The sequence below is a fragment of the Euleptes europaea genome, chromosome 1, assembly GCF_029931775.1.
Source record: "Euleptes europaea isolate rEulEur1 chromosome 1, rEulEur1.hap1, whole genome shotgun sequence".
NCBI classification, from domain to species: domain Eukaryota; kingdom Metazoa; phylum Chordata; class Lepidosauria; order Squamata; family Sphaerodactylidae; genus Euleptes; species Euleptes europaea.
The window spans coordinates 158,944,827-158,963,948 of NC_079312.1; the positions used below are offsets into that span (position 1 = coordinate 158,944,827).

General features: G+C 45.4%; 1 protein-coding gene across 1 annotated transcript in view; it reads left to right on the top strand.

Moving 5' to 3' along the window:
- DGKA (diacylglycerol kinase alpha) overlaps positions 1-19,122 on the top strand; it is a 34,398-nt gene that overhangs the window by 11,848 nt on the left and 3,428 nt on the right. The window contains exons 10-22 of the mRNA XM_056853773.1: positions 1,834-1,922; positions 3,187-3,306; positions 8,877-8,975; positions 9,833-9,925; positions 11,207-11,280; positions 12,125-12,199; positions 12,451-12,536; positions 12,733-12,822; positions 15,502-15,662; positions 16,133-16,197; positions 16,528-16,618; positions 17,203-17,401; positions 17,950-18,070. Of these exons, the coding sequence (XP_056709751.1) occupies positions 1,834-1,922; positions 3,187-3,306; positions 8,877-8,975; positions 9,833-9,925; positions 11,207-11,280; positions 12,125-12,199; positions 12,451-12,536; positions 12,733-12,822; positions 15,502-15,662; positions 16,133-16,197; positions 16,528-16,618; positions 17,203-17,401; positions 17,950-18,070 (1,363 nt within the window). The remainder of the gene's footprint in view (positions 1-1,833; positions 1,923-3,186; positions 3,307-8,876; positions 8,976-9,832; positions 9,926-11,206; positions 11,281-12,124; positions 12,200-12,450; positions 12,537-12,732; positions 12,823-15,501; positions 15,663-16,132; positions 16,198-16,527; positions 16,619-17,202; positions 17,402-17,949; positions 18,071-19,122) is intronic.

Genomic DNA, 19,122 nt, shown 5'->3' on the forward strand with positions numbered 1-19,122 from the left:
GAATTGTAAGACATGTTGTAGCATGCTTTAGTTTTACTGCTGGCCCAAATCCAGAATTCCATGAATAGTCAAACCTTGGACGTTTGCTGTGAATTAACGGGATTGTTTCCCAGTTTGCTCTGTAAAGCGTAGCTCCCTTTGCCTTGCCAGTATTGCCACAATAGATGTGTGTGTGGGGGGGGGGGAATAGTGTGTAATCATTGGGAAACTTATTGGGAAATTATTGAGAAACTTACTTGGACATTGACTAGGCCAGAAACTTCTTGTGATTTCTGGAGATCAGAGATGCCTATTTTTTTCCTTTTTTAAAATGTACACACAGGTACATTCATTCTGGAAGCCACTTGTAATCCTACTCTGGCCTCAGAATCTTTGTAAATGTTTTCTTCCCCATTTAAAAATGTTTCTCATTGAACCTTGCCTGTCTGAAAACAAACCAACAGCACTGATGGCTAAAATTGTATTAATGCAAATTATATTTCTTCCATATAGTTTGTAAAGTGTACCGTCACAATATAATGAACTTTTACAACAGGTACAGGCATCTCACTTCATTTCCAAACAGTGCACAATTTGTTTGTGTAATGGATACAAAAATATAAATGATGACCGTTAGATATTCTCAGATGAGTATCAATTGTCCAAATATCCATATATTATTGAAACAATGTCCGCAAATTTATGCACAGAAGATGCCACTGGATTCCATGAGATCGGTTTCCGGTATCACCCCCATTTCACCTATGCAGGTTTCATCAATCAGGAAGAAATCCTTTCATGGCTATTAGGCAAGATGCCTATCCAATAGCTAGAGAATGTATCTCCTCTTCAAGTGGACGGCATAGTATCTCATCTACTATGAGCTACTATGCCATCCTGATTGATAAAACCTGCATAGGTGAAATGGGGGTGATACCGGAAGCCCATCTCATGGAATCCAGTGGCATCTTCTGTGCATAAATTTGTGGACATTGTTCCGATAATATATGGACATATGGACAACTGATACTCATCTGAGAATATCTAACTCATCATTTATATTTTTGTATCCATTATACAAACAATTTGTGCAGTGTTTGGAAATGAAGTGAGACACCTGTACTTGTTGTAAACGTTCTTTATATTGTGACTGTACACTTTACAAACTATATGGAAGAAATATAATTTGCATTAATACAATTTTAGCCATCAGTGCTGTTGTTTGGCAATGAAAACAAACCAAGGCTAAGGTTCCTAAGAGTCTTCTGATTAGTTGTTCACTACGTTTTAAGGAATCTGGAAGCCTCTCTGAACCTTGGCTCACAAGTGGTGCTGCCACGGAAAGAGTTTGTGTTGTGATTGGTGTCTCTTATCACTAATCATATCACAGGCAGTATCCAACCATGGGCTTGACACTTGTCCATTCACATTCCATGCAGCAATCAGAGAGTAATCTAGGGAAAGTATTTAATCTTTCCTGATAAAAAAGTATTATGATTTGTGTGCACAGGGAAACACATTACCCATTGAACAATAAGGGGGGTGGGAGTCACAGAAAAAGGGACCCGGACACACGTTTATTACACAGAAACTCGTTTGTGAGACATAACTCTTGATGTCTCATCTCCTCCTCTACGAAGTTCTGGCTGTGCTAAAAAAGGAGCTGCAGCAAGTAGGACTGGGAAGGGGAGGGAGGGAGAAGAGTTTATAGGGTCAGCTGTTGGTTGGGAGGGGGTGGAATCTAGGAGGGCAGGCCACGGTCAACTGTGGACAAGGCTGTAGAGGCATTTGTTTGGTCCCTCTTTCCTGGCACGTCAACAAATCCACCTTTTCTTCTCATTCCCGTTCCTGCAGTCTGCAAGTTCACCGTTCATGAGCGCTGTGCCCGCAAGGCCCCGCCAAGCTGTATCAGCACTTATGCCAAGAGCCGCCGCGACACTAGTGTGAGTGTCCTGGGCTGGGGGAAGGCATTGCCATCCATAAACCGACTTTTATGTCCTTTTGCCTGCTTTATACTGGGTTTATTGCAGGCTCTGCCTGTGTTTGCTTTTTCCGTTCCACCCCCCACTCTCCGTCAATCCTGTTGTGACTTCTTTGAAAGCCAAAGAGAGGCCTGTTTCCTCCTCTAGTCCCCTCTATAGACTATCCCTCCTTCCTTTTAGGAGCTGCTTTTACCTGTTTTTTGTTCGTTCGTTTGTTTTGTTTTTTGCCCTTTTGTTATTCTGAGAAATGTGGGTGACACGATGTCTTCCTTTCATTCCCAGGCAATGGTATTTTAGTGGTCATTGCCCAGTGTTTCCAAGCATTATTCTTTCTCTTCACACCTCTACTCGTTGGCTACCTCCAGACTTTTTGGCCCTCTTTTAGTACTTATTAATCTTCTATTAGGAGCCCCGTGGCGCAGAGTGTTAATCTGCAGTACTGCAGTCCAAGCTCTGCTCACGGCCTGAGTTTGATCTCAATGGAAGTTGGTTTCAGGTAGCCGGCTCAAGGTTGACTCAGCCTTCCACCCTTCTGAGGTTGGTAAAAGGAGTACCCAGCTTGTTGGGGGTAAAGGGAAGATGACTGGGGAAGGCACTGGCAAACCACCCTGCAAACAAAGTAAACTTTGGGATGTGACATCACCCCATGGGTCAGGAATGACCTGGTGCTTGCACAGGGGACCTTTACCTTTTTAATCTTCTATTTCAAAAAGTATTATTTCAGTAAATAGAGGGTGCCTGGCTAATTGCCACCCTTGCTGGTGGAAAATGCTGTCTAGTCGCAGCCAGCTTATGGGGACATCATAAGTTTTCAAGGCAAGAGACTAACAGAGGTGGTTTGCCAGTGCCTTCCTCTGCATAGCAACCCTGGACTTCTTTGGTGGTCTCCCATCAAGCTCTTGCCAGGACCAACCCTGCTTAGCTTCTGACATCTGATGAGATCGGGCCTGCCTGGCTCATCCAGGCCAGGGTGCTCTGTCCTTACTCCTGGACAGTTAGTTTCATCAGCTCACTGAATAGTTAGAAAATGTAGCCCAAGAGCTGAGAGGGAAGAGAACTGACTGTGGAAGTTGTGACCAAAGAAGTCCCGAGTCCTGGCTCTTATCCTCCCCTCCCTCCTTCTATCCCCTCGGACCTTTCTTTGTTCTAGAAGTCAGGGGTAGAAATGTGGGTTCTGCTGGTTCCTCCCCTTCAGCTGTGACCGCTTGTTGCTCCTTCGCTGCAGGCCCAAGCCCATGTCTGGGTCAGAGGTGGTTGTGATGGCAATAAATGTGACCGGTGCCAAAAGAAGATCAAGAGTTTTCAAAGCCTGACAGGCATGACCTGTGCCTGGTGCCATCAGAAGGTGAGTTCTTACTTCACATGGTCGCTCCACGTAGTCAAGCACCTTAAGTGCATGGATTCTCTATACAATTCACACAGTTTGTGACACAGAAGTGACTTCTTTGTAAAAAACCCTTAACATCACCTCTGAAATATGTTTGGGGAGGACTTTGGTAAGCCTACAGAGGAAGGGAATAGAGCTGGGCAGTTCATTACAGTTCATTTATGCAGGGGTATTTACTTCGCAGTCCCTGCTGGACTTGCATTATTCATGATTTTACTGACCTTCAGATGTGACTTCGCTGTGGCCTCATTCTTCCCACGCAGTTCTAGGATTCTGTTTTAGGACGAATTTAAATACTGCTTCGAGGCAAGAGCAACGCAAATTCCCCCTATTTCCATGCATAGTTCTTAACTTCGGGTTTCTCTCCCCAAGTCCATTTTGGCTTCTCCCTCCCGTGTGTCTGTCCCTCCCATCCAAACCCTTCCCTCAAAGCAAAGCACAAAAGAGGGAGTTAAACCTTCATGAAATATGCAGGAAGACACCAAAGAGAGGGTGCAAAGGTTGGAAGGCAGCTCCCGGCAGGAAGCTGTTGAAGAAAGGTGGGGAGGAATACCCAGCAAAAGCACACAGTCCTTTTAAGAGCTTACCCGCCCCCTCCAAGTAAAGTGTAACAGGCTGTGTTTTCAGGGGGGAGGGACTCAGAACCTCTGTGATTCACTGGAGATGCCTAATTAATCACAAGGTACTCCTGGAATGGGGGGGGGGAGAATCCCTCACGCATATGATGTTTGAGAATTCAGAGCAGAAAACTGTGCAGCAAACCAAACGTACATTTCCCCTGCATAAATGACCTAAAAGTTCATCCTGCTGGCAAGGTACGCATCACTGTAACAGGTGGAGGTTTGCACATAGGGACGGCTTGTGTATTGCCAGCACCCTTGAGGGATGTACTGCGACTCTGGGATCCCTGTCAGTGAGAGGAGGGTTGCCGTTTTTTGCTGTCATTGCAACACCATTCCTTATTCCCGTAGGAATAAGATGGGAAACGTATTCTTGCACTGGACAAAGTAAAAAGAGTGCAATCAGGGATACAGTTTGGGTGAGAGCTAAACTTGCACCAGGGGTGCCCAGTCATTGAAAACCAAACCTGGCCCTATCTGTATAGCCAAATCTATGCTAGAATATGATGGGATGTTTAGAACTGGAGGTGATGGATGGATTAGTGCTGTGTTCACTTGACAGATAAAAGTTTCTCTCTGCTGATGGCTGTTTCACACACAAACACATGGCTCAGTGTGCCGCAGCAGGGGAAAAGGCTGTGCTGGATATTCATAGGAATAGAATAGGAAATAAAACAGCTAACATTATAATGCCTCTGTATAGATCTATGGTGTGGCCTCATTTGGAATACTGTGTGCGGTTCTGGTCACTTTATCTCAAAAAGGAGATTGCAGAGCCGGAAAAAGTATACAAGAGGGCAACTAAGATGATTGGGGGTTAAAGCGCATTCCCTATGAGAAAAGGCTGAAGAATCTGGGACTTTCCAGTTTAGAAAAGAGAGAACTAAGGAGGGACGTGATAGAGCTTTATAAAATTATGCATGGGGGTAGAGAGAGTGGACTGAGAGGACTTGTTCTCCCTCACCCAAAATACTAGAACTCAAGGACATGAAATGAAGCTTATGGGCAGTAGACTGAGGATGGACAAAAGGAAACACTTCTTTACTCAACCAGTGATTAAAATGTGGAATTCACCACCAAAGAATGTGGTGATGGATACAGGTATAGACATCTTTAAAAGGAAATTATACAGATTTATGGAGGAGAGATTTATCAGTGGCTACTAGCCTTGGTGCCTAAAGGGAACTTCCAAATTCAGAGGCAGTAAACCTTTGAATACCAGTGCCAGGAGGCAACATCAGGGAAAAGCATCAGCCTCTATGCCCTATTATTGGCCCTTCAGGGTAACTGGGTTGGCCACTGTGTGAGACAGCATGCTGGACTAGATGGAACACTAGTCAGATCCAGCAGGGCTCTTCTTGTCCCTTGACAATTCACAGTTGAGGAGGGACTGTGGCTCAGTGGTAGAGCCTCTGCTTGGCATGCAGAAGGTCCCAGGTTCAATCCCCAGCATCTCCAGTTAAAGGCACTAGACAAGTAGGTGATATGAAAGACCTCTGCCTGAGACCCTGGAGAGCCGCTGCCAGTCTCAGTAGACAATACTGACTTCGATGGATCAAGTGTCTGATTCAGTATAAGGCAGCTTCATGTATTCATGTGAGGGGAGTAGTCACGTTAGTCTGAGTGGTGTCAAAGGCAAATACAAAGAAAGCTCTGTCTGCTTTGGTGTGGCCTTTCATAGACCACTGCCTGCTTTGTGGTTCACTACATGGTCTTTCTTCTTAGCCTTGCAGGGAAAGGGAAGGACAGTGAGGGGCAGTGCATAGGGGAACTCACTGGGGGCCTGAAGGGACCTAGATGAGGATATGCAGGGACAGCAATGGGAGGGAAGGAAAGGCTGGCTTCTAGATGTTCTGGATCTGATTAACATTGACATCCACAGTGAACAGTGGCAGTCCTAGAAGAGTTTCATGAACATTCTAAAACAGAGAAACATTTCCTCGCTGTTCAGATGGAAAAAAAATGGAATGTTGTCCATCATGTTTAGGGGACTGTCAGCATTCACCAATGTACCTTAGTTTTCAGGTATTCACAAAATGTGTCTGGGATTGTCAGTGTTCACAAAACGTTAGCTATTCACTGCAACATACATTTATCAAGTGCGTGGGGCTACTGGAGGGAGGGCAGATAAGTAGGTAGTCTTTATTAACACGGAGGCAAACAGCATTCGAAATAACAACTCCAGGAATATTCAACAATTTAAAACTGCATAAGCTGTGGAGGCAAGGGGCATAACAGCATTTGTATTTGTATAATACCTGATTTCGAAACAATAAAACATTGGCCATGATCAGTCCTTGCCTTATGTGCAGAAATTTCCACAGTGTAAGAAACTGCCATTTCTTCCACTTACTGTGAAAATTTAATATATTGGCAATGTTTGGCCATTTTTGCATGGTAATTAGCAGCGTGTTCCAGGCTGAATTGCCCCACATATTTTTTTTAAATTTTGCACACTGAACCGTCATTCCGGAAGTGACTGCGAATCTGGCGCATACCTGTTTCGCATTACTAAAGAGCCCATTTAAAGCGACCTTTGGTGTTTGCCTCGAAGAATCCCTCTCAAGGAACAATGCAAAACAACAGAGGCATTTTAGGTATGCATATGCTAATGGCTATGCAAACAGGAACAAAGGAGCAGGTGAGTGTGGGGGAGTGGAACTTCTCCTTTTGCGTCGGGACTATGAAAAGGCATTTTTAAAAAAATAATTTTATTGTTTTTCTAAGTCAAATAAACATATACATTTCTACAATTGCTAACAATCATAAAAAAAGTTATATTGTTAAAAGTATATCCAATATAAAAAGAAGAAAAAAGAAGACTTCCACTACATCTTCCTCCATTCTTCAATAAGCCTATGTACTCTTTAGTATAGATAAATCCAATCCTAATATTTTTAATTTTATTCATTAAACTAAATCACATGCAATTTTAAAGATAAAGCATTGAATATATTTGTTAAAAATTAATTGGTACTAACACAAAAAAATTAATAAATCTCATTAATAGCAAATAGATTAGAACAATAGGTAACATTTATTACCTCTTTTAAAAGTCAATTTCTCTGTAAACCCTCCATGCCTCCCAATCACCAATAATTGCAAATTATCTTTCTAGTATATTAGTATAGTAGATTGTTCCATTTTCATCAAAGCTAAGCCTTTTAACCAGTTCCTTTTTTGTTCCAGAAAATCTAAATTATTTTAACCAGTCCCTTTGTCCGGAATTTCCAGCGTCTTCCGCTTTTCCTCTTTAACACTAAACGTCGAAGAGCATCCTTGGAGATGGTTGGTAAAATTCCCTCTGCAGACATAGGGTTCTCATAGTAAATCTGCATTGTAATTTCTTCCATCCCAAACTCGTAGAGAGAGATCCCAGTAACTCTAGCCTTTCCACCCTTCAAATCCTAGCTAGGATTAAAAAGTTCTTCAGCCAGATTGCAAAGACAGAAATCAAAGTCTCTCAAATTGTAGCCAGCTGATCTATTGCAGTTTCTTCTTGAAGGTATGCAGCCTCTGGATGTTTATCATGGCTTTCCAGTTCCTTTATAGGATTTTTCTGTTCTTCAGTCGTCTTCTCAGTTAGAAAGTCCACTGCTCCCACATCTGGCTTCATTGTAGTAGCTTGGTTATTTGTATCTTTAAATTCGGCTAAGATGATGTCCAATTTTTGGTTGATAGATTGATATTGAGAGTTTATCATAGCAAGTAGTTGATCCAGCTGATTAATTGCACGTTCCATGGTTGCTGCTTTTAAAATTTTTGATTAAAGCTTAGTTGGTAAAGTCCAGACAGTTAAACCGAAAAAAGAAAGTTTGTAAATAATTTGGCAGGATTCTTATATTGTGGGTAGTACTTTAGTATTAGAATACCATCGAGTTGAAGACACTCTAGCACAGAGATGCTGCAGGAAACAGGATATACACAGGAAGTTGCAGGATCATGGACCTTCCGTTACCTCCTCTTGATATCCAGGAACTTGGGAGATATTTGCTAGTTGCACAAGGGAGACACACTACCAGTCCCACGATCGATGATATTACGATGGTATTAGACACCTTAGAGAGCAACAAGTTTCTTACTGTCTGCCGGTTCTCCAGGATAAGTCGCTTCCAGGGAAAACGTGGCTGGAGGACCTACTTAAGTTGGAAAGACGTCACCACTGGGGTGGGGGGGTATCTCCTCCTCCCTCCCCTTTCTGCATCGTAGTGTCTGATTGGTAGTTACAGCATCTTTCAAAAGATCCTGTTTGTTATGTCTACCCACCGATCAAATTGATAAGGTTCCTGCCGGTTTATCAGATATTTTCTTGTTTTCAAAGAGTCATTTAAACATTAGGTGGGGAGACGCGGATTTAATAGATGTATTTAACAATCCTTCAGAGCTTCCAAATCCAGGTAAAACGAAAGAGTTCTTGTAACTTACTCAGATTTTAGAAGAGTAGGTATTCTTGCTTCCATGTAGTTGCTTAGATGGTAATAGATAGAGGAGATCTGAGCCGAATGCCAAGGAGACGTTCGCAGCGTTGTATTTCCCCTCGATGCCAGCGGGACCGCACCCAATGTTTCCAAGAGACTTCCTGAAGTTCTCTCAGAGAAAATGGGGGTCAAACCGCTCTTGAAAAGGCATTTTTAAAGTCTCATTTTTAAAAAGAGCTTTGAGCGAGCATCAAAATTGACCATGCAAAAATGGCCTTTGTGTTGGATCCACTTGATACCAATTTTTGTCTTGATACAGAGAGCAAAAATCATAAACAGTGCTCCGGAATTGTTGTTTTGGGGAAGGGAAAAGATTGTACTTGAAGATTTGGGTAGACTAGAGTCTCTGTACTTGTCCATGCTTTGGGGGGCCCCACATGGTGTTGGATCCCTGAGAAACTCCTGTTTAACCCGTTGTTATTCTCCACAGATCCATGATGAGTGCATGAACCTCATGTCTTCAACGTGTGACTGCGGGATCCTCAGGGACCATATTCTGCCACCTTCAGCAATCTACCCTGTTGTGCTGGTGAGAGCAAAGGACTTACTGGGATATAAGGAGTATACTCAAGAGACACACACATGAACAGATACAAACATACTCTCACTTGCACGGGTAGACACAAACAATGGGGATGTGTGTACTAATCTGAAAACTTGTGCACAGGCTATGGCTTTTGAGAGATCTGGAGGCCCACAACGTACATGTTCAGTGTTTACATCCTGCTGTGGTCTCTACAACCCAAACTACACATTATGTCCGACGTGTGATCACCACAGGAACTTGTGAATTCCCCCTGGAAACTCTATTAAGAAATGCTTCAGGGGGCTGATTTTGGTCTGGACTGTGGTAACGTCATGCTGTGGTCCCAACCAGAATTGGGTCCCGTGGCATTGCTAAATTGGCTTCCCACGGGGAACTTGCAGCTACTGCATGGCTGCAAGTCCCCATGGTGATACCGTGGCAGATTAAACATGTAGTTTGGCCCTTATTCACCTGATTTTGTATATTCTCAGATCTCTTCAATCTGAACCCTGGAAAAAGTGGAGCATGCCTCCAAAAATGCAGTTGGTACTGCTGCAATAGATGTGTTTTGATGCAAGTCTGTTTTTGGCAAGTACCCATGATGTGTATCCTATTTCTTCTTTGTTCCTGATGCCCAAAGCAGTTTTGGAACTATCTTTGAATTTTTTAAAAAAAGGGTTTTGTTTTGTTATCCACACATAATTAAACTGAAAAAAGAGGACAGAGGAATGTGCAAACTCTGCCTCTTAACAACGCCCTGCCATCAAGACAATTTGTTGTTTTCCTTAGGAGCATACCTGACTTGGCTAGGAAGTGTTTGTGGTCTGGTCGGATCTGATGCTAGTCCCTTTCTGTTCCAGGAGAGGCAGAACAGTCAGAAGAATGGCATCTGCGGCACCCCTTCGGAAGAGCCAGCTCAACCCTTCACCACCCCTGAGGGACAGGCATTACGAGTGAGCTGGGGATCATAAGTTACCAAGTTTCCCCACCCCTCATTAACCCTTGGTAGCATGGAGGACTTGTGCTATCTGCTATGAAGCATAGGATAGTAGTAACCCAACCAGTCGTCCATGGGAAAAAGGTCAGGCAATAGAAAAACCTCCCTAAACCTTTGACGGTTTTCGGCCATGAGGCTACGAAGCTACATGTGCAAATTGTTAATGCCAGAAATTGAACATACATTCTCATCAACATGGTTTTCACATTCAGTTTTAGCAACAAACCCACTTGATCCTTGCATGTGAAAACGCCGCCTTGTCTGAAGCTGCCAGTCTTCCGTCTTCAGCTGTAGCTTGTCTTGCTTACCCTGGAGGAAACCAGATGTTCCCATTCAGTCATATATAACCCCCCAAGCCTAAAGTATCATAAGGAGGTTGCGAGTTTAGTGGAGGAATGGGGAGTTGAGGAACTTCTTAATTTTTCCCATTGTTTGTTCACTCAAAATGTCACTCCTACATGCTGCTTTTACACCTACAGAGGCAAAGATATATAAACTCTGTGTGTGGAGAAAATGTGTGTGTGTGTGTGGGGGGGATTTTTAAGGGGAGAAACAGTCAGAGGGAAAGGGTTAATCATCTCTATGCTTCCCCATCCATCTATTCAAATTATTTTGGATTTGGAAAAAAAATGTTGAGTGGCCATAGTATCGCATGACTGTATGTAATGTTAAATGTGGCCCTCTCAAGATGACCCTTCACTTCCCACCCTCTTTTCTGTCCTTCCCTTGCCAATGCAGGCCTCTTCTAGGAATTCATAAAAGGCCCACGGGCTCCCCCTTGTGACGCAGCAACCACAAAATCCTTAGGCGCTGCAGTGTGCAGCGACAACCTTCTTCATTCCAATTGCACGAATACCTTCAGCTTGTTTTGACCATCATAGTTTTTTCTGGGGTGCTGAAAAAATATTGTGAGAGATTCCCAGGGCCTTGGAGAACTAAAATCCCCGTGATTTGGTGGAGACTACGGAATGGGGAGAGAAATTATGCAAGTTAAAACTGGTTGATCTAAAGTGTGCCCAAAACAAGTTCCACAGGAAAGGGAAGAACTATAGTTGGGTATCTGAGAATGATTCAAATTTTGCCCTACCCTGTTAAGCCTATAAGCCTGTGTCTTGACCCCAGCTTATCCCTCTGAACCCTTCTGCAGTTTGCTTGTCACAGTCCTGGACAACCAAATTTGGCCCTTGGCCTAGCTGCTGTTCCAACCCTTTTCTTGTTCCCATCGCTCTTTCCACAGATCATCCCAGTGCCTGACACTCACCCCTTGCTTGTCTTTGTCAACCCCAAGAGTGGTGGGAAACAGGGAGAGAGGTGAGAGGGGAATGGCGTCTGATGCATAAAGGGGAGGGAGGCTAGAGAAACCCCTCTTTTTTGAGACCTGTGTCGAACCGTCAACGTCAGCTTTCCTTTTGGATGTTTAAGATGTAGGACAGTTCTGCGATCATTTCTTCGGAGACATTTCCTCCCCGAAACAGGTTTCCCTGCTTTCAGAATTAAATCGACCTGGGCTTCATCATGCTAAAAAATTGATCTTGATGGCGATAAAAGCCCCAGGTTTTAAACCTGTGTTTGCTGCAATGTAACATTTGAAGCAGGCTCCCAAGTTACTGTTGTGTGGCATTTAGTACTGTCTTCTTGAGTTGGTGATCATTAGTATTACACAAAAAGTAAAATCTTGGCAACAATCAATGGCATGGAGGGGCAAGTACTGTATTCTCTGGGGCCATTTTACTTCCACAACAGCATCCCAGAGACTCAGTGACTTTTGCAGCACAAACACATCCTTTTACAAGGTGGTATCTTCTAGCAATAAAGATACCACAGTTCGGAAGCCCATGCATTGAGGCAATAATCTATGAAATCCAAGCATGGACTGTCTCAGTCTCTTACGACAAGATTTTTCTTTTCTTAGCACAAATCTTTTCCCCACACTTGGATTAAATCACGGCTGACAGGGATCTGATAAAATTGCACAGGGCAGAGCAGGAGTGGGGTGGGGAATCTTGTCTGCAGGTTGCTGGGTAGCCATCCTTTATCTATGGTATTCAGTTATCTGTAATCCTGTCCAAAAATGAATAGATGTGGCAAAATGCCTGCTGTGAACTTCATGGAGGTGGCTTCTAATTAGCTGTCTTTGTCCTGTCTCTCCTGACAGGGTGCTGCGGAAATTCCAGTATCTCCTTAACCCACGGCAGGTCTACAACTTATTGAAGGGGGGGCCTGGACAAGGGTGAGTAGCTAGGAACAAGGGGCACGTTTGCCTGATTTCCCCGCTGGACATTTCCCTGTGTTTCCAAGCCTCTTTCATCAGCTGGAGGCAAAAAGGAGCGTGTAGACGGGACATAGATAAAGGAGCACTGGCACATTTGTGGGAACCTGAGATCTATAGCCAGAGGTGGGGGGGATTGCAATTTAGGAACAAGGGGGTGTCTGCAGCACCCTTTTTTCCCCCAGGCTGGTCAACCCTTTTTTTCCCCCCAGGCTGACTTTTTTCCGAGATGTGCCAGATTTCCGTATCCTGGTTTGTGGTGGTGATGGCACGGTGGGATGGATCTTGGATGCCATCGGTAGGTTCTCAAGAGACATCAAATGCTTCAGTTTCCCCAGTTTGTGGATAGAAGAGTCATGTTCAGAGCCTCAAAAGCTCACTTAAAGGGCCGCCTTTCTGGCAGCCAGCTCTTGGCTAGCATCACCAGTATTGCCACACTTTCAATGCACTTGCACAGATTTTGAGTTTTGGCACGATTTCCCTTTCCTTTCCAGATAAAGCAAATCTACCCAGTCGGCCGCCGGTGGCTGTGCTGCCTCTGGGAACTGGCAATGATCTGGCCCGCTGCCTTCGCTGGGGAGGAGGTGAGTGAATCACTGTATAACAGCTTGGTGTGTTCTAACCTATCTGTATCACCCACCTGTTTATCCAGTGGAGCCTTTTCCCACCTAGGCCTATCTAAGGATACCTTATTAAGCACGGGAAAAAGAGAATCTATATTAACTGTCAAAAATCATATTAAAAAATTAGACTATTCCAGCTCGATAATGCATGCTCAGAGAGTATGCTCTTCCCAATTTTTGGGTGTCCTTCCATCTCTGCGAACCCCAGCTTATTTTACCAACGGAACAGTCCCTTGTTACTGCAGAGCTTTTATGCTCGCCCGTTTGAATGCCGCTCCTTCGGCGGTGTTAAATGGAAGATACAATAACTTACCTTATTCAGATAGACTTTGTCCATGTGATCTGAAGAGAGTCGACACACACTACTTCATATGATGCTGGAATGTCCCCGAAACAATTCTTATCGTGATCAATGGATTACCCCTATTTTAATCAAAATAGTCCCCTTTTTGCAGGTGAATAGAGATCCAAGAACAACACTGGCAGTGGCCAAGTATCTCTCCACCATATTTTTCTTAAAGAAATAAAAGCTCCCCATTTACTGCTCAATACCTTTGGGTCATGGGAGCTTGAAAAAGAAAAGGAGCCTTTTCCCGGCCCCAGCTAAGACTTGTTAGCCATGTAGCATTTCTCCTTCAGTCCTGAGCATGATCAGTTGGCCCATATCAAGGGTCCCCAACCTTTTTGATCCTGTGGGCACCTTTGGAATTCTGACCCAGTGGGCACAGCCACAAAATGGCTCTCATAAAACAGCTGCCACCGGAGTTGGAGCCAGCCACAAAATGTCTGCTACAGCGTACCTTCAGTCACACAGTGAAGATCCATGTGCTGTGGTGGCAGCTGCTGCCAAAGCAATGTTTTCAAAAAACTGAACAGTTAATCAAATCCCCAGAGGCCAACCAGAAGCCTTGCTGGGCAAAAGCCCCACCTGGTCCAACCCACTTTCTCAAGACTCTTGGTGGGCACCAGGAAAGGTGCTGGCTGGCGACATGGTGCCTACAGGCACCATGTTGGGGACCCCTGCTCCACATAATCAATGATCAGTGGGTCACTTGCCTTATTGTTGTGAACCAAATGAAGGAGCTTACAGGATCTCTCAGCTGTTCTCTGTGGCTTTAGTCTCTGAATGTGAAGCTGGCGGTATAAGTACTGCTTCTGTTTCTTTTATGAATTTAAATGCAGTGTCTGCAATTTGAGTTCAGAACATTTACAGAGCAGTTCTGAAGGGGGAGGTGAAAGCTCTTAGGAGCTGGTGTGACCCCTGTGCCAGCATTCGTGGCACTTGTGCCAGCTAAAGTGATACTAACAGCAGCGCAGGGCCACTTACCCTGGTGGTGGGGAGGAGCTGTGCGGCAGCACCACACAGGGGCGCCAGTACAGCCGCCGCCGCAGCGTTACTTTGGTACTAGGGCTCACGCCAGCAGCAAAGGAAGTGTTTCTGGGGGCGGGGGCTGATTTTAGTCAGCTCACTGAGCCATTTTGCCCTGGGAATGCCCCCTTTGGCCGGCGCGAACTCTATGGAGGAGTTTCACGGGGTTTTTACAAAATTACATTTTAAGCTTGTATTTTTGGGCTGGCAACCCCCCCTCCCCTTAGGATTGCACTCTTAATCCATGAGCTGTCAGCTGTGGGTTAACAGAGCAGATAGAGTATTGGCTTGGATTCTGGCTTCCTGGTTTCAAATCTCCACTCAGCAAGAACCTCTTAGCGCAATCCGTCTGACAGAACTGTTGTGAGGGAAGAATGAGGTGGTCCCAGGTAACTTGCCCTGAGCTCCTTGGAGGAAGGGCAGGATACAAATTAAAGACATTTAAGAGGAGAAGCATGCATGAAAGAAAGCTGCCAGAAATATTTAAGGGCCTCCTGTCAGACTTTGACTGTGTAACCAAAGGGCGTTTAGTTGGGGATTACTCTTATCCCGAAGTACCAGCAACCCAAATATTCTAGCATGTAGGATCTGAACTAGTATGCAGAAAGGAAAAGTATGGAAAAGTACACTCTACCTGAGTGCAAATAACTGATCTGATATGGCACAGCAAATAGAAATTTGTTTAGATGGTTATTAAGTCTACTGATCATTCTTGATCAAAAAGGCTCAAAATACCTATTATTTTTTTTAAAAATGCAGGTGCTGACTTGGGGCACTGTTACAATGCATTAAAAAGACCAACAGTAAGCCCCATTGAATAGACCTGAGTAGGATTCTGAAAAGACCTGCTTAGGATTGCTCTCTTAGGCCTTTTATGCATGGTCTGTTTCCGCTGGATCTACTGCTCTCTAACTGCACAGTATCTGCAGTTGAATTCTCAAAACACTATGCACAGGGGCTTTTCACCCCCAAAGAAATTCCAGGAGTATCTTGTGATCAATTATGCAAAACCCAGAGAGAATGTGGTGCTTCTGAATCCCTCCCCCCTGAAATTGTACTTCATTGGCTGTTACATCTTCCTTCTCTGGACCCATACTTAAGCTTGGCTGGCCCAGGGTGGGAAATGGAGGCTCAGGTAACATGTGATAGTTGGTCCCTTTCCCCCCCCCCCTATTCTGTTCAAAGTTAATAGATCAGTTTGCCCTCCCGCCAATTTAATCATAAATCCATGTCCTCCCTTGTTCCTGCCTAATGCATCCATTCCTTCCCAGGTTATGATGGTGAAAATCTGGTGAAGATACTGAAAGATATTGAGGCCAGCAGCATCCTGCAGATGGATCGCTGGTCAGTGCAGGTGATGCCTGATAACCCCGAGGAGAAGGGTGATCCTGTCCCCTATGAGATCATCAACAACTATTTCTCTATTGGTGTTGTAAGTACAGAAGGGGCAAGGGAAAATTCAAGGGGGGGGAATGCCTTCTTGTTTGAATTTTTGGAGAACAGGTCTCTTGTGTTTGTGTACTGTGAGAAACAGGAATAGTGGAACGCACACTCTTGCCAGCTCTTGCTGTACTGGTGCTGCTGAAGTTGTTGGCAGCAGGAAGAGAAATCACCATAGCTAGGTGTGGAGAGAAAGAAATAGATGTATGCAGGGTCTGGGAGGCTTGAAACAAGAAAAACATGTGGTGGAGCAAAGGGCTGAGCAGAACCGAGAGGGGAGTTGGAAGATGAAAGAAGGAGAGGACATTTAGGTTGCTTCATTGAAGGAATCTGCAGTGATGCTGGCTGAGATGTGGGAAACAAACACACGTGCACCCCGCCACCACCTCCATTACTCTGTGCCCAGTTTCCTCCCCTCTTTCAGGGGGCACCCCCTCATCTCTCGCCATCTTCTCTCTCCAGGATGCCTCCATTGCCCATCGGTTCCACGTCATGAGGGAGAAATATCCGGAGAAATTTAACAGCAGGTGAGACCAGCAGGCGGAGGGGACGACCCCTCACCTTTCTGCTGGCTTCCAGCTAGGGTCCTCTTGGTGCTTGCTTTGCCCTTCGGGGTCACAAGACCTCCTCCATAGCTAGTTCTCCCTGAAACTGGCCCCTTCAGGAAACTCTTCTTCTGGAAAGGGGCTTTCTTGGTTTGTGATCTCTTGGGCACATTACCAGTTTTTGGTAGTCCCTTGGGGGAAGGGCACGGACTGTCTACACTGGCAGGTGGATGTGCTTAGCTGGGATTCACCAGCAACAGCAGGATCCCGCCACGCGTTCCTCTTGTGTTGCTTTCTCCCTGCTCTGAACAGGATGAAGAACAAACTCTGGTATTTTGAGTTTGCCACCTCTGAGACCATCTTTGCCACGTGCAAAAAGCTCAAGGAGTGTCTGTCTGTCGAGGTGAGCTTCTCTCCGGTGGCCTTTGAGCTGAACAGCTACAGCTGGAAGCTGCCTTCAGGGGTCAACTCGCCTGCCCCGGTCGCTTCTGTGACTTCTGCTATAGCTTAATTTCTGCCACTGGAACCTCTTGTGAATGCCAGAACTCCAGCCAGCCCATGTAAAAGATAGCGAGCATGTGTGGAGTGCCTTTCCCTTGTTGTGGAGTAACCAGAAGCACCACACATTTTGGCATCAGAGCTTCCACAGTGTGGTTGCCAAGCAGGGTTGAGCTCCAGTGTCTTTCATTTTAAAAATAATCATCCTCCCCTCTCCATCCCTTCTATGACATTACCATCCTCCTCCCTACGGCTTCCTTGTAGTAGTAGTAGTAGTAGTAGTAGTAATTATTATTATTATTATTATTATTATTATTATTATTATCTTTGTATCCCACCTTCCCCCAGCAAACCGGGCTCATGGTGGCTAACATCATGTAAAATACCCCCACCTTGTCCCCTGCTGGCCCTTCATTTCAGTATTGTTTTAAACAAGTGATTGCGCTGGAAAAGCTTTTCACCCGAGTCGTTCAATCTCTCGTCCCCCAGTGCTGCGGACAGCCCCTTGACCTCAGCGGAGCACTTTCTGGAGTGGCTATTCTCAACATTCCCAGCATGCACGGCGGCTCCAATCTCTGGGGCGAGACCAAAAGACCGTTGGGGGAGGCAGCGGCCCGAAGCATAGCAGGGGGGGCAGCACAGCCCCAGGTTATCACTGATGCGGAAACCCTGAAGAACTGCGTGCAAGGTGAGCTGAGGATGGAGATGGGTGGGTTGGCTACTTGGCTCATGACAAGTGAGAGTAGCTCGGGAGTAGCAAGGAGGGAAAGGAAGGAAACTTTGCCGGTGGCAGGCTGGGCGAGCCAGGCTTGCTGGCATTCCTGAAACATCCCACCAGAGAGGATTGAGAAAAGGACATCATTGCTCTTTCAGTATTCAAAGGGCTGTCACTTAGAGGAGGGCAGGGAGCTGTTCTTGTTGGCAGCAGAGGATAGGACTTGCAATAATGGGTTTAAATTATGGACGGAAAGGTACCAGCTGGATAACAGGAAAACATTTTTTACAGAAGAGTTGTTCAAAAGTGGAATCAGCTTCCTAGGGAGGTGGTGAACCTCCCCCTCACTGGCAGTCTTTAAGCAGAGGCTGGAAAAACACTTGTCAGGGGTGCTCTAGACTGATCCTGTATTAAGCAGGGGGTTGGACTATAGCCTTCATTGCCCCTTCCACTCTACGATTCTAAGGAAACTCACGGTGCTTGGGATACTTCCTAGTGTCCTCTGCTTTCCCCTCCCCCAGATCTGAGTGACCGGCGCATGGAGGTGGTCGGCTTGGAAGGCGTGATCGAGATGGGACAGATCTACACAGGGCTGAAGAGCGCAGGCAAGCGTCTGGCAAAGTGCTCTGAAATCATGCTGCGGTGAGTGGCCCATCTGCTCAGGACAGCTTCTCTTCCTCCTCTTGCAGCTGCCACGTGAAATGTCACCCAGTCCAAGGAGAATCATAGAATCATCGAGTTGGAAGGGACCACCAGGGTCATCTAGTCCAACCCCCTGCAAAATGCAGGAAATTCACAACTCTCATACAACCCGTGTGACCCCTACTCCATACCCAGAAGATGGCCACACAAAAAAATCTTCCAGGATCCCTGACCAATCTGTCCTGAAGGAAAATTGCTTCCTGACCCCTAATCGTCATTACCCTGGGCATGTAAGCAAGGGCGATGAAAGCCAAATACTGATGCATCCCTTCCTGCCCTCCCTCTCATGACCTGCCTAAGTTCACAGAACAAGCATTGCTGACAGATGGCCATCTAGCCTTTGCTTAAAAAACCTCCATAGAAGTAGAGCCCACCATCTCCCAGAAAGCCTGTTCCACTGAGGAACCGCTCTGTTAGAAAGTTCTTCCTAATGTTTAGCCGAAAAGTCATTTGATTTCATTTCAACTCGTTGGCTCTGGTACAAATTTCTGGGGCAACAGAAGGTGAATGGGAAGAATGAGGGTGGCAAATCTTTGGGCCAGCCTTCCACCTTCCTGAAGGGCTAAGGGGGGGGGGTTAGTTTGTGACAGTAAAATAAAACACAAGTCCAGCAGCACCTTGAAGGCTGTCAACATTTATTTCAATGTAATATGAGCTTTCTTGAGTCACAGCTCACTTCCCCAGATATGTGGAAGGAAACTTTCTCCAAAGACATGGCTGCTGGCTGGAAGATTAACACCTGGGGCTTAATTTATACCAAGAAGCAACCTCACCACCTTTTTGCAGTCCAGTGGCTTAGCTCCGGGGCATGTGAAAGTGTTTCTGCGCATCTACGGTGTGAACTTTTCTCAGTGGTGGTCAGGTCTGCCCACTTGGGATCCACACACAGTCTGAGCCGGCCTAACGTAACATAGATTATAGCCTTCAGCAAGCGACTCTATCAGCCACACCACACCCCAGCAATCTGACAATAATAATACTGGCCAAACTCT